Genomic DNA, 13,373 nt, shown 5'->3' on the forward strand with positions numbered 1-13,373 from the left:
AACCAGCAAGTAGCGCCCCGAGGGGCGGCACCGCGCCCGGCGGCACTGCAGGGCCGGGGCGATGCGCGGAGCGGGGGGAGCGAGCCCCGCACCCAACTCCCGCGCCCAAAAATCCGTTTAATATAAGTCCTCGCTCGAGGACGTATCAGATATTAAACTGATAAGAACAGATACTACACTTGATCTTAGCCAAAAGGCCGAGAAGCGATGCCACGCCCACCGCGCGCCACGCGCCACCCGCACCCCCGCTGCCCACCACAACACGGACACCCCGCACACGACGCCCCACCGGGCCCGCCACGCGCCCCCGACGCTCCCCGCGCGCTGCCGGGGGGGCCCGCGCCCCCCGCGCCCCGCTGCGCCCCCGGCCCCGCCGCCCCCGGCGCTCCCGGCGGGCCCCGCGCGGGTGCTGGGTGCCGGATCTGCATAGCCCCGCCCACAACCAACCCTCTGCCCTCCGTCGTGCCCGCCCTGAGCTCCGCGCCCCGCGGATCGGCCCGCCGCACCCTGATTGGCCCGCCCTGCCCCGCCCTCTTGCCGGCTATTTGCATAGTCCGCGCTGTGATTGGGCAGCGAGCGCCCCGCCCCCGCATTGCCCCTCCCCCTGGGACCATCCCCGAGTTTTGTTCTGGCTCATTTTAACCAATTTCAGGGTGGTTTGACCCGTTTTGGGTGACTCTGAGGCGTTTATTTAGATTCTCCTGGTGTATTCCTGCCCATTCGGGTCCATTTTAACCTTTTCTGGTGCGTTTTGGCCCATTCTCCCGTAGTTTGGCCCATTCTGGTGGATTACATATTTTGGTCCATTCTTGTTTATTTTAACCTATTCTGGTCCATTTTGAGCCATTCCGGGGCACTTTGGGCTCTTCCGGTGCCTCTCTACCCATTTCGGTGCACTTTAACCTATTCCAGTGGATTTTGGCCCATTCTGGTCCATTTTGGTCTGTTCTTTTGTATGTTAACCCATTCCGGTGCCGTTTGGCCCATGCCGGTGTATTTTGGCTCTTTCCGGTGGATTTTAACCCGTGCTGGTGAATTTCGGCCAATTCTGGTACATTTTAAGCCATGCCAGTGCGTTTCGGCCAATTCTGGTGCATTTTGGTGCATTTTGGCCTTTCCACTGCATTTGGAGTCTTCTGGTGTATTTTGGAGCTGTTCTGGGGCATTTTGGCTTCTTCTGGTCCAGTCCTGGGAGCCGGACGCCTCCCAGCAAGACCAGTAATGGGTGCCGGATACCTCCCAGTAAGCGCAGCAGTTGCTCCTGGACCCCCTCCCAGTAAGCTCCGTACCGGGAGCCGGATCCCCCCCCACTAAGCCCAGTACTGGGAGCCGGAACCCCACCAGTAAGCCCAGTACTCGGAGCCCGAACTCTCCTATATGCGGGCGGGGCGATGCTTCAGCGCCACGCCCCGGGGCGTGGCCACGAGCGTCCGCGGCGCTCATTGGGGCGGCCCAGGAGGGGGCGTGGCCCGAACGAAACGCGGCCGGGAGCAGTGCGTGACCACGGCCAGGAGGCGCGGCCATGCAAATGAGGGGCGCTCAGCGGTGCGGGCCGAGCGGGAGGCGCGGCCATGCAAATGCGAAGCCGTCAGCGGCCCGCGGACACGGCTACGGGGCGTGGCCATGCAAACGAGCGGCGCGCAGCGCGGCTGCGGAACCGCAAGCCCGGAGGGGGCGCTGCGCGCGCGGCGGGCGGCAGAGGCAGCGCGCTCGGTCGGTCTGTTCGTGAACCAGCAAGTAGCGCCCCGAGGGGCGGCACCGCGCCCGGCGGCACTGCAGGGCCGGGGCGATGCGCGGAGCGGGGGGAGCGAGCCCCGCACCCAACTCCCGCGCCCAAAAATCCGTTTAATATAAGTCCTCGCTCGAGGACGTATCAGATATTAAACTGATAAGAACAGATACTACACTTGATCTTAGCCAAAAGGCCGAGAAGCGATGCCACGCCCACCGCGCGCCACGCGCCACCCCGCACCCCCGCTGCCCACCACAACACGGACACCCCGCACACGACGCCCCACCGGGCCCGCCACGCGCCCCCGACGCTCCCCGCGCGCTGCCGGGGGGGCCCGCGCCCCCCGCGCTCCGCTGCGCCCCCGGCCCCGCCGCCCGCGGCGCTCCCGGCGGGCCCCGCGCGGGTGCTGGGTGCCGGATCTGCATAGCCCCGCCCACAACCAACCCTCTGCCCTCCGTCGTGCCCGCCCTGAGCTCCGCGCCCCGCGGATCGGCCCGCCGCACCCTGATTGGCCCGCCCTGCCCCGCCCTCTTGCCGGCTATTTGCATAGTCCGCGCTGTGATTGGGCAGCGAGCGCCCCGCCCCCGCATTGCCCCTCCCCCTGGGACCATCCCCGAGTTTTGTTCTGGCTCATTTTAACCAATTTCAGGGTGGTTTGACCCGTTTTGGGTGACTCTGAGGCGTTTATTTAGATTCTCCTGGTGTATTCCTGCCCATTCGGGTCCATTTTAACCTTTTCTGGTGCGTTTTGGCCCATTCTCCCGTAGTTTGGCCCATTCTGGTGGATTACATATTTTGGTCCATTCTTGTTTATTTTAACCTATTCTGGTCCATTTTGAGCCATTCCGGGGCACTTTGGGCTCTTCCGGTGCCTCTCTACCCATTTCGGTGCACTTTAACCTATTCCAGTGGATTTTGGCCCATTCTGGTCCATTTTGGTCTGTTCTTTTGTATGTTAACCCATTCCGGTGCCGTTTGGCCCATGCCGGTGTATTTTGGCTCTTTCCGGTGGATTTTATCCCGTGCTGGTGAATTTCGGCCAATTCTGGTACATTTTAAGCCATTCCAGTGCGTTTCGGCCAATTCTGGTGCATTTTGGTGCATTTTGGCCTTTCCACTGCATTTGGAGTCTTCTGGTGTATTTTGGGGCTGTTCTGGGGCATTTTGGCTTCTTCTGGTCCAGTCCTGGGAGCCGGATGCCCTCCCAGTAAGCCCAGTACTGGGAGCCGGATACCCCCCCCCAGTAAAACCCAGTACTGGGAGCCGGATACCACCCACAGTAAGCCCACTACCGGGAGCTGGATGCCCTGCCAGTAAGCCATGTACTAGGTGCTGGATCCCCCCCAGTAAGCCCAGTACTCGGTGCCGGATCCCTTCCTAGGAAGCCCAGTACCGCGTGCCGGATCCACTCCCAGTACGCCCAGTAGTGCGTGCCGGATGCCCCGCCAGTAAGCCCAAGACTGGATGCCGGAAACACCCAGTAAACCCCGTACTGGGAGCCGAATCCCCCCCAGTAAGCCCAGTACTGGGAGCAGGATCCACTCCCAGTAAGACAAGTACTGAGAGCCGGATATCCCCCCTAGTAAGTCCAGTACTGGGTGCCGTACGCCTCCCAGTAAGCCCAGTACTGGGTGCCGGAATCCCCCAGTAAGCCCAGTGCCCGGTGCCGGATTCCCCCAATATGCGGGCGGGGCGATGCTTCAGCGCCACGCCCCGGGGCGGGGGCCACGAACGTCCGCGGCGCTCATTGGGGCGACCCCGGAGGGGGCGTGGCCCGAACGAAACGCGGCCGGGAGCAGTGCGTGACCACGGCCAGGAGGCGCGGCCATGCAAATGAGGGGCGCTCAGCGGTGCGGGCCGAGCGGGAGGCGCGGCCATGCAAATGCGAAGCCGTCAGCGGCCCGCGGACACGGCTACGGGGCGTGGCCATGCAAACGAGCGGCGCGCAGCGCGGCCGCGGAACCGCAAGCCCGGGGTGGGGCGCTGCGCGGCGGGCGGCAGAGGCAGCGCGCTCGGTCGGTCTGTTCGTGAACCAGCAAGTAGCGCCCCGAGGGGCGGCACCGCGCCCGGCGGCACTGCAGGGCCGGGGCGATGCGCGGAGCGGGGGGAGCGAGCCCCGCACCCAACTCCCGCGCCCAAAAATCCGTTTAATATAAGTCCTCGCTCGAGGACGTATCAGATATTAAACTGATAAGAACAGATACTACACTTGATCTTAGCCAAAAGGCCGAGAAGCGATGCCACGCCCACCGCGCGCCACGCGCCACCCGCACCCCCCGCTGCCCACCACAACACGGACACCCCGCACACGACGCCCCACCGGGCCCGCCACGCGCCCCCGACGCTCCCCGCGCGCTGCCGGGGGGGCCCGCGCCCCCCGCGCTCCGCTGCGCCCCCGGCCCCGCCGCCCGCGGCGCTCCCGGCGGGCCCCGCGCGGGTGCTGGGTGCCGGATCTGCATAGCCTCCGCCCACAACCAACCCTCTGCCCTCCGTCGTGCCCGCCCTGAGCTCCGCGCCCCGCGGATCGGCCCGCCGCACCCTGATTGGCCCGCCCTGCCCCGCCCTCTTGCCGGCTATTTGCATAGTCCGCGCTGTGATTGGGCAGCGAGCGCCCCGCCCCCGCATTGCCCCTCCCCCTGGGACCATCCCCGAGTTTTGTTCTGGCTCATTTTAACCAATTTCAGGGTGGTTTGACCCGTTTTGGGTGACTCTGAGGCGTTTATTTAGATTCTCCTGGTGTATTCCTGCCCATTCGGGTCCATTTTAACCTTTTCTGGTGCGTTTTGGCCCATTCTCCCGTAGTTTGGCCCATTCTGGTGGATTACATATTTTGGTCCATTCTTGTTTATTTTAACCTATTCTGGTCCATTTTGAGCCATTCCGGGGCACTTTGGGCTCTTCCGGTGCCTCTCTACCCATTTCGGTGCACTTTAACCTATTCCAGTGGATTTTGGCCCATTCTGGTCCATTTTGGTCTGTTCTTTTGTATGTTAACCCATTCCGGTGCCGTTTGGCCCATGCCGGTGTATTTTGGCTCTTTCCGGTGGATTTTATCCCGTGCTGGTGAATTTCGGCCAATTCTGGTACATTTTAAGCCATTCCAGTGCGTTTCGGCCAATTCTGGTGCATTTTGGTGCATTTTGGCCTTTCCACTGCATTTGGAGTCTTCTGGTGTATTTTGGGGCTGTTCTGGGGCATTTTGGCTTCTTCTGGTCCAGTCCTGGGAGCCGGATGCCCTCCCAGTAAGCCCAGTACTGGGAGCCGGATACCCCCCCCCAGTAAAACCCAGTACTGGGAGCCGGATACCACCCACAGTAAGCCCACTACCGGGAGCTGGATGCCCTGCCAGTAAGCCATGTACTAGGTGCTGGATCCCCCCCAGTAAGCCCAGTACTCGGTGCCGGATCCCTTCCTAGGAAGCCCAGTACCGCGTGCCGGATCCACTCCCAGTACGCCCAGTAGTGCGTGCCGGATGCCCCGCCAGTAAGCCCAAGACTGGATGCCGGAAACACCCAGTAAACCCCGTACTGGGAGCCGAATCCCCCCCAGTAAGCCCAGTACTGGGAGCAGGATCCACTCCCAGTAAGACAAGTACTGAGAGCCGGATATCCCCCCTAGTAAGTCCAGTACTGGGTGCCGTACGCCTCCCAGTAAGCCCAGTACTGGGTGCCGGAATCCCCCAGTAAGCCCAGTGCCCGGTTGCCGGATTCCCCCAATATGCGGGCGGGGCGATGCTTCAGCGCCACGCCCCGGGGCGGGGCCACGAACGTCCGCGGCGCTCATTGGGGCGACCCCGGAGGGGGCGTGGCCCGAACGAAACGCGGCCGGGAGCAGTGCGTGACCACGGCCAGGAGGCGCGGCCATGCAAATGAGGGGCGCTCAGCGGTGCGGGCCGAGCGGGAGCGCGGCCATGCAAATGCGAAGCCGTCAGCGGCCCGCGGACACGGCTACGGGGCGTGGCCATGCAAACGAGCGGCGCGCAGCGCGGCCGCGGAACCGCAAGCCCGGGGTGGGGCGCTGCGCGGCGGGCGGCAGAGGCAGCGCGCTCGGTCGGTCTGTTCGTGAACCAGCAAGTAGCGCCCCGAGGGGCGGCACCGCGCCCGGCGGCACTGCAGGGCCGGGGGCGATGCGCGGAGCGGGGGGAGCGAGCCCCCGCACCCAACTCCCGCGCCCAAAAATCCGTTTAATATAAGTCCTCGCTCGAGGACGTATCAGATATTAAACTGATAAGAACAGATACTACACTTGATCTTAGCCAAAAGGCCGAGAAGCGATGCCACGCCCACCGCGCGCCACGCGCCACCCGCACCCCCGCTGCCCACCACAACACGGACACCCCGCACACGACGCCCCACCGGGCCCGCCACGCGCCCCCGACGCTCCCCGCGCGCTGCCGGGGGGGCCCGCGCCCCCGGCGCCCCGCTGCGCCCCCGGCCCCGCCGCCCCCGGCGCTCCCGGCGGGCCCCGCGCGAGTCCTGGGTGCTGGATCTGCATAGCCCCGCCCACAACCAACCCTCTGCCCTCCGTCGTGCCCGCCCTGAGCTCCGCGCCCCGCGGATCGGCCCGCCGCACCCTGATTGGCCCGCAGCCAATCTGATTTGCATGGCCACGCCTCTCATTTTCCACTCCTGTATGGAGCCCGCCCTGAGCTCCGCGCCCCGCGGATCGGCCCGCCGCACCCTGATTGGCCCGACCTGCCCCGCCCTCTTGCCGGCTATTTGCATAGTCCGCGCTGTGATTGGGCAGCGAGCGCCCCGCCCCCGCATTGCCCCTCCCCCCTGGGACCCTCCCCGGGTTCTGTTCTGGCTCATTTTAACCAATTTCAGGGTGGTTTGACCCGTTTTGGGTGGACTCTGAGGCGTTTATTTAGATTCTCCTGGTGTATTCCAGTCCCATTTCGGGTCCATTTTAACCTTTTCTGGTGCGTTTTGGCCCATTCTCCCGTAGTTTGGCCCATTCTGGTGGATTACATATTTTGGTCCATTCTTGTTTATTTTAACCTATTCTGGTCCATTTTTGAGCCATTCCGGGGCACTTTGGGCTCTTCCGGTGCCTCTCTACCCATTTCGGTGCACTTTAACCTATTCCAGTGGATTTTGGCCCATTCTGGTCCATTTTGGTCTGTTCTTTTGTATGTTAACCCATTCCGGTGCAGTTTGGCCCATGCCGGTGTATTTTGGCTCTTTCGGTGGATTTTAACCCGTGCTGGTGAATTTCGGCCAATTCTGGTACATTTTAAGCCATGCCAGTGCGTTTCGGCCAATTCTGGTGCATTTTGGTGCATTTTGGCCTTTCCACTGCATTTGGAGTCTTCTGGTGTATTTTGGGGGCTGTTCTGGGGCATTTTGGCTTCTTCTGGTCCAGTCCTGGGAGCTGGATCCCCCCCCAGTAAGCCCAGTACTGAGAGCCGGATGCCCTCCCAGTAAGCCCAGTACTGGGATCCGGATACCCCCCCCCAGTAAAACCCAGTACTGGAGCCGGATACCACCCACAGTAAGCCCACTACTGGGAGCCGGATGCCCTGCCAGTAAGCCATGTACTAGGTGCTGGATCCCCCCCAGTAAGCCCAGTACTCGGTGCCGGATCCCTTCCGAGGAAGCCCAGTACCGCGTGCCGGATCCACTCCCAGTAAGCCCAGTAGTGCGTGCCGGATGCCCTGCCAGTAAGCCCAAGACTGGGTGCCGGAAAACACCCAGTAAGTCCAATACTGGGTGCCGGAAACACCCAGTAAGCCAAGTAGTGGAAGCCCGGATCTCCCCCCCAGTAAGCCCAGTACTGGCGTGCTGGATTCACCCCAGTAAACCCCGTACTAGGAGCCGAATCCCCCCCAGTAAGCCCAGTACTGGGAGCCGGACGCCCCCCCAGTAAGCCCCGTACTGGGAGCAGGATCCACTCCCAGTAAGACAAGTACTGAGAGCCGGATATCCCCCCTAGTAAGTCCAGTACTGGGTGCCGTACGCCTCCCAGTAAGCCCAGTACTGGGTGTCGGAACCCCCCCCACTAAGCCCAGTGCCCGGTGCCGGATTCCCCCAATATGCGGGCGGGGCGATGCTTCAGCGCCACGCCCCGGGGCGGGGCCACGAACGTCCGCGGCGCTCACTGGGGCGGCCCAGGAGGGGGCGTGGCCCCGAACGAAACGCGGCCGGGAGCAGTGCGTGACCACGGCCAGGAGGCGCGGCCATGCAAATGAGGGGCGCTCAGCGGTGCGGGCCGAGCGGGAGGCGCGGCCATGCAAATGCGAAGCCGTCAGCGGCCCGCGGACACGGCTACGGGGCGTGGCCATGCAAACGAGCGGCGCGCAGCGCGGGCTGCGGAACCGCAAGCCCGGGGTGGGGCGCTGCGCGGCGGGCGGCAGAGGCAGCGCGCTCGGTCGGTCTGTTCGTGAACCAGCAAGTAGCGCCCCGAGGGGCGGCACCGCGCCCGGCGGCACTGCAGGGCCGGGGCGATGCGCGGAGCGGGGGGAGCGAGCCCCGCACCCAACTCCCGCGCCCAAAAAATCCGTTTAATATAAGTCCTCGCTCGAGGACGTATCAGATATTAAACTGATAAGAACAGATACTACACTTGATCTTAGCCAAAAGGCCGAGAAGCGATGCCACGCCCACCGCGCGCCACGCGCCACCCGCACCCCCGCTGCCCACCACAACACGGACACCCCGCACACGACGCCCCACCGGGCCCGGCACGCGCCCCCGACGCTCCCCGCGCGCTGCCGGGGGGGGCCCGCGCCCCCCCGCGCTCCGCTGCGCCCCCGGCCCCGCCGCCCGCGGCGCTCCCGGCGGGCCCCGCGCGGGTGCTGGGTGCCGGATCTGCATAGCCCCGCCCACAACCAACCCTCTGCCCTCCGTCGTGCCCGCCCTGAGCTCCGCGCCCCCGCGGATCGGCCCGCCGCACCCTGATTGGCCCGCTGAAACCGAGGTTTGACTGTCCCGCCCTGCCCCGCCCCCTTGCCGGCTATTTGCATAGTCCGCGCTGTGATTGGGCAGCGAGCGCTCCGCCCCCGCATTGCCCCTCCCCCTGGGACCATTCTTGTTTATTTTAACCTATTGTGCGGTTTTTGAGCCAAGCCGGGGCACTTTGGGCTCTTCCGGTGCCTCTCTACCCATTTCGGTGCACTTTAACCTATTCCAGTGGATTTTGGCCCATTCTGGTCTATTTTGGTCTGTTCTTTTGTACGTTAACCCATTCCGGTGCAGTTTGGCCCATGCTGGTGTATTTTGGCCCCTTCTGGTGGATTTTATCCCGTGCTGGTGTATCTTGGCCAATTTTGGTGCATTTTGAGGTGTTTTGGGGCCTTCCTCTGCATTTGGACACTTCTGTTGCATTTTGGGGCTGTTCTGGTGTATTTTGGGCTTATTCTGGTCCATTTTCACCCATTCTAGAGTATTTTGACACATTCTGGTGTTGTGTCTGCTTTTTCTGGTGCATTTTAACCTGTTCTGGTTTATTTTGGCCAATTCTGGTGCATTTTGGCCCATTTTGGGTAATTGCAAAATATTTTAAGCTATTCTGGTGTATTTTGGCCCATTTTCAGTGATTCCTGTGTATTTTAACCCATTCTGAGTCATTTTGGCCAATTCTGGTGTATTTTGGGCAATTCCAGTATATTTTAACCTATTCTGGTGTAATTTGGGCAATTACAGTGAGTTTTGGAGCGTTTTGGTGTATCTTGGGCAATTCTGGTGTATTTTAGGAAATTCTGATATATTTTGGAGCATTTCGGGTGATTACAGTGTATTTTGGCCCATTTCGCATAGTTCCTGGTGGTATTTTTAAATTATTGTGGTCTTTTTTGGCCATTTTGGGTGATTCTGGTGTAATTTCGGCCATTTTGGGCGATTCCAGTGTATTTTGGGTGATTCCAGTGTATTTTGGGTGATTACAGTGTATTTTGGCCCATTTTGGGCGATTCCAGTGTATTTTAACCTATTCTGGTGCATTTGGCCCATTCTGGTGTATTTTGAGCTATTGGAGTAATTTTAAACCTATTCTGGTGTATTTTGGTCCATTTTGGTGCATTTTGGGAAATTCCAGTGCATTTTAACCTTCCCTGGTGTGTTTTGGCCCATTTCAGGCGATTCTAGTATATTTTAACCTATTCTGGGGCATTCTGGCCCGTTCTGGTGTATTTTAAACCTTTTGCGGTGCCATTTTACGGGTGATTTTGGTGCCATTTAACCCATTCCGGTGCCACCAAGGGGGGCCCATCCCCCATGTCACCCCACTGCGCAGCCAGACGAGGGGGTGAGTCACAGTTTATTTTAGGGGGGGGGCTCCCAACAGTCCCAGCCCCCCCCCTTTCAAGTCCTATAGCTTGCGGTAGGCGCCGACAGTGATGTCGAAGAGGCGGGGGTTGCAGAGCTGCCCCCACCTTATCCAGCAGGAAGTAGAAGGGTCGGCCCTTGACCTTGAGGGGGATGGCGGCTGGCACCTCGGAGCGGTGAGCGCGGCAGGGAGACGTGGCGTAAGGGGACGGTGAAGGTGGGGCCCTGCCCCACCCCCAGGGGGCCGTGGGTGCTGATGGTCACCCTCGGTGCCCCCCCCTCAGCAGGGTCACCCGCCGGACGGCGCGCAGGGGGAACAGGCAGCCGGCCCCCCACGATCAGGGAGCCTGGGGGGGGGGGGGGGGGGGGCAGGGGCTTTGTGTTAGTGTGGCCCCCAGGGTGGGGAATGAGTGCACCCCCCAGCTCCCCTGAGCCCCCCCCAGCTCCCCCCCGGGGCCAAGCCCCCCCAGCACCCCGACCCTCCCCATGCTCCCTGCAGGCCCAAGACCCCCTAATACCCCCCCCCCACCGGGCCCCTGCGCTCCCTCCACGCTCAAGACCCCCCCTGCTCCGCCCGGTGCCTGGACCTGACTCCCTACCCCCCCGCCCCCCAACGGACCCAGGCCCCCCTGTGCTGCCCCCAGGGCCGAGCCTCCCCCGGCTCCCCTAAACCCCCCTGATGCTGCCAGACCCGCCCCCCCCCCCCAGGGCCCGGGCCCCCCTGCGCTCCCCCCCGGGGCCGATTTCCCCTCCCCAGACCCCAACCCCCCCGCTCCCCTGGCTCAAGCCCCCCTCCAGGCCCGACAACCCCGCCCTGTGGCCCAGGCCCGCTCCCCCTACCATGACCACACCCCCGCCCCCCGTCACCGGTACCGAGGGTGAGGCAGGAGGCGGTGAAGCCGAAGCGCCATTTGTTGTCGCGGGGCCGGAGCGGATCGTCGGTGTCGGTGCCGGGCGCGGGGCGCAGCGCGGTGAAGGCGAAATGAGCCAGGTAGGCCCAGAACAGGCCCTGCCCCGCGCAAAACAACCCGGCCAAGCGGAAAAACCGGCCCCGTTCGTGCCGGAACAGCACCACGTCCCCGGGGCACCGCGGCCGCCGCTTCCAGCGCCGCCCGGGCCCGCTCCGCCGCCGCCATTCCTCTCGCTTCACCCCGACTTCCGGGGTCACGCCCCCAAGGGGTCACTTCCGGAGGTCAGGCACCCCTTGCCTCGACTTCCTGCGCCCTCCGCCCGGACTTCCGGCGCCGTCCGCCATCTTTGCGTTGGGCGTGAAGCGCCGCCGCCCTCACCCCGCTCTCTTAAAGGCGCCGCGCACCCCGCCCCGCCCCGGCGTTGAAACGGGATCGATTTATTTTATTTATTTACAAAACAATTGGGAACAAAAGGCCGGGAAAAGGGGGGGAGGAGGGGGGGCAGGAGGGAGGGGGAAGGGAGGTGCCGCTCACTTCAGAAACGCCACCTCTGGGATTTTCCCCTTCCAGCTGTTAAAAAAAAAAAAAAAAAAAAGGGGGGTGGGGGAGGGGGCTCAATGTGGTGTGCCCCCCTGGGGAGGGGGGATGGGGGGGTGGAAAGCCCCCTGCCCCCCAAAACCCCACCTTGAGCTGGGTGAAGACCTGCCCGGCCCCTTCCGTAATCCCAATCGTTATCCTGGAGACACCTGAGGAATGGGGAGGGGGGGAAAAAAAAAAATAAAAAAATGATGGAGAGGGGTGGGGGTCTCCTTCCTCCCCCCCCCACCCCCCCCCCCCCAAAAAAAAAAAAAAAAACCCAAAAAACTCACTTCTGCGACCACTCGAGGTTCATGCCAGACTGCATGGAGAAGGCGGCCAGCATCTCCTGCTGCTCGCCCGAGAGGGTGGGCACGGGGCTGGAGGAGGGGGTGGGGGCCGGCATGACGAAGGCTTTGCGGATCTCCTCGGTGCTGGCGTTCCTAACGAAGAGCTCGTCGTTAACGATGCACAACCTGGGGGGGGGGGGGGGAGGGGGTGGAGGCAGAAGGTTAAATGAGGAAGGGGGGGGGGGGAGGTGAAGGGAGAGGACCCCCATGCTCCCAACGCCCCCCCCCCCCCCGCCCCGGCACCAAAAAGCTTGGGGGGGCTTTCACAATCTAGATGATTCCGTAATTAATAATGACGCTGATTAATTATAGGAATGGTCCAATACCAAGCTGATGGTCTCACAGGGTCTCCTCCAACCTAAACGATTCCGTAATTAATTATATTAATGAATCTACACCAACCCAATGGTCCCAAAGGGTCTCCTCCAACTTAAACTATTAATTAATTAATTATATTGATGATCCTATACCAACCCAATGGTCTTAAGGAGTCTCCTCCAACCTAAACGATTCATTAATTAATTATATTAATGATCCTATACCAACCCAATGGCCTGAAGGAATCTCCTCCAACCTAAACGATTCCATAATTAATTATATTAATGAATCTATACCAAGCCAATTGTCTTAAGGAGACTCCTCCAACCTAAATGATTCCATAATTAATTATATTAATGAATCTACACCAACCCAATGGTCTCAAAGGGTCTACTCCAACCTAAACGATTGCATAATTAATTATATTAATGATCCTATACCGGCTCGATATCAAAGGGTCTCCTCCAACCTAAACAATTCCGTAATTAATTATATTAATGAATCTATACTAACCCAATGGTCTTAAGGGGTCTCCTCCAACCTGATTCATTAATTAATTAATATTAACGATCCTATAGCAACCCAATGGTCTTAAGGAGTCTCCTCCAAACTAAATGACTGCATAATTAATTATATTAATGATTCGATAACAACCCAATGGTCTTAAGGGGTCTCCTCCAACCTAAACGATTCCGTAATTAATTATAATTAATGAATCTACACTAATCCAATGGTCCCAAAGGGTCTCCTCCAACTTAAACAATTAATTAATTATATTGATGATCCTATACCAACCCAATGGTCTTAAGGAGTCTCCTACAACCTAAACAATTCCGTAATTAATTATATTAACGAATCTATACCGAGCTGATGGTCTCAAAGGGTCTCCTCCAACCTAAACAATTCATTAATTAATTATATTAATGAATCTATAACAACCCAATGGTCTTAAGGAGTCTCCTCCAACCTAAACGATTCCATAATTAATTATATTAAATGATTCTGTAACGGCTCAATATCAAAAGGTCTCCTCCAACCTAACTGATTAATTAATTCATTAATATTAATGATCCTATAACAACCCAGTGGTCTCAAAGGAGTTTCCTCCAACTTTAATATAATTAATTAATTAATGGTTTATGATCCCATACCAACCCAATGGTCTCAAAGGGTCTCCTCCAACCTAAACGATTCATTAATTAATTATATTAATGATCCTATA

The 13,373-nt window shown here is 60.1% G+C and overlaps 1 protein-coding gene and 5 non-coding genes across 6 annotated transcripts; all 6 read right to left on the bottom strand.

Annotated features, from left to right (window-relative positions):
• Window positions 1–20: 20 nt before the first annotated feature.
• Window positions 21–209, bottom strand: LOC114018128 (U2 spliceosomal RNA). Its single transcript, XR_003563554.2, has one exon. It is a non-coding gene; the product is annotated as a U2 spliceosomal RNA (small nuclear RNA).
• Window positions 210–1,748: 1,539 nt separating this feature from the next.
• Window positions 1,749–1,937, bottom strand: LOC129735070 (U2 spliceosomal RNA). Its single transcript, XR_008730547.1, has one exon. It is a non-coding gene; the product is annotated as a U2 spliceosomal RNA (small nuclear RNA).
• A 1,845-nt stretch (window positions 1,938–3,782) lies between these two features.
• On the bottom strand, window positions 3,783–3,971 carry LOC129735071 (U2 spliceosomal RNA). The gene has a single exon (XR_008730548.1). It is a non-coding gene; the product is annotated as a U2 spliceosomal RNA (small nuclear RNA).
• Window positions 3,972–5,816: 1,845 nt separating this feature from the next.
• Window positions 5,817–6,007, bottom strand: LOC129735066 (U2 spliceosomal RNA). The gene has a single exon (XR_008730542.1). It is a non-coding gene; the product is annotated as a U2 spliceosomal RNA (small nuclear RNA).
• A 2,129-nt stretch (window positions 6,008–8,136) lies between these two features.
• On the bottom strand, window positions 8,137–8,326 carry LOC129735065 (U2 spliceosomal RNA). Its single transcript, XR_008730540.1, has one exon. It is a non-coding gene; the product is annotated as a U2 spliceosomal RNA (small nuclear RNA).
• A 1,649-nt stretch (window positions 8,327–9,975) lies between these two features.
• Window positions 9,976–11,147, bottom strand: LOC102055536 (transmembrane protein 223-like). The gene is given in 7 exon segments (XM_055700434.1): window positions 9,976–10,099; window positions 10,101–10,184; window positions 10,186–10,266; window positions 10,269–10,328; window positions 10,330–10,343; window positions 10,870–11,077; window positions 11,079–11,147. Coding segments are annotated over 7 exon segments (561 nt in total). The 5' UTR covers window positions 11,133–11,147; the 3' UTR covers window positions 9,976–10,039.
• Between the last annotated feature and the right edge of the window lie 2,226 nt (window positions 11,148–13,373).

Source organism: Falco cherrug, unplaced genomic scaffold, assembly GCF_023634085.1.
Source record: "Falco cherrug isolate bFalChe1 unplaced genomic scaffold, bFalChe1.pri scaffold_259, whole genome shotgun sequence".
Taxonomy (NCBI): Eukaryota; Metazoa; Chordata; class Aves; order Falconiformes; family Falconidae; genus Falco; species Falco cherrug.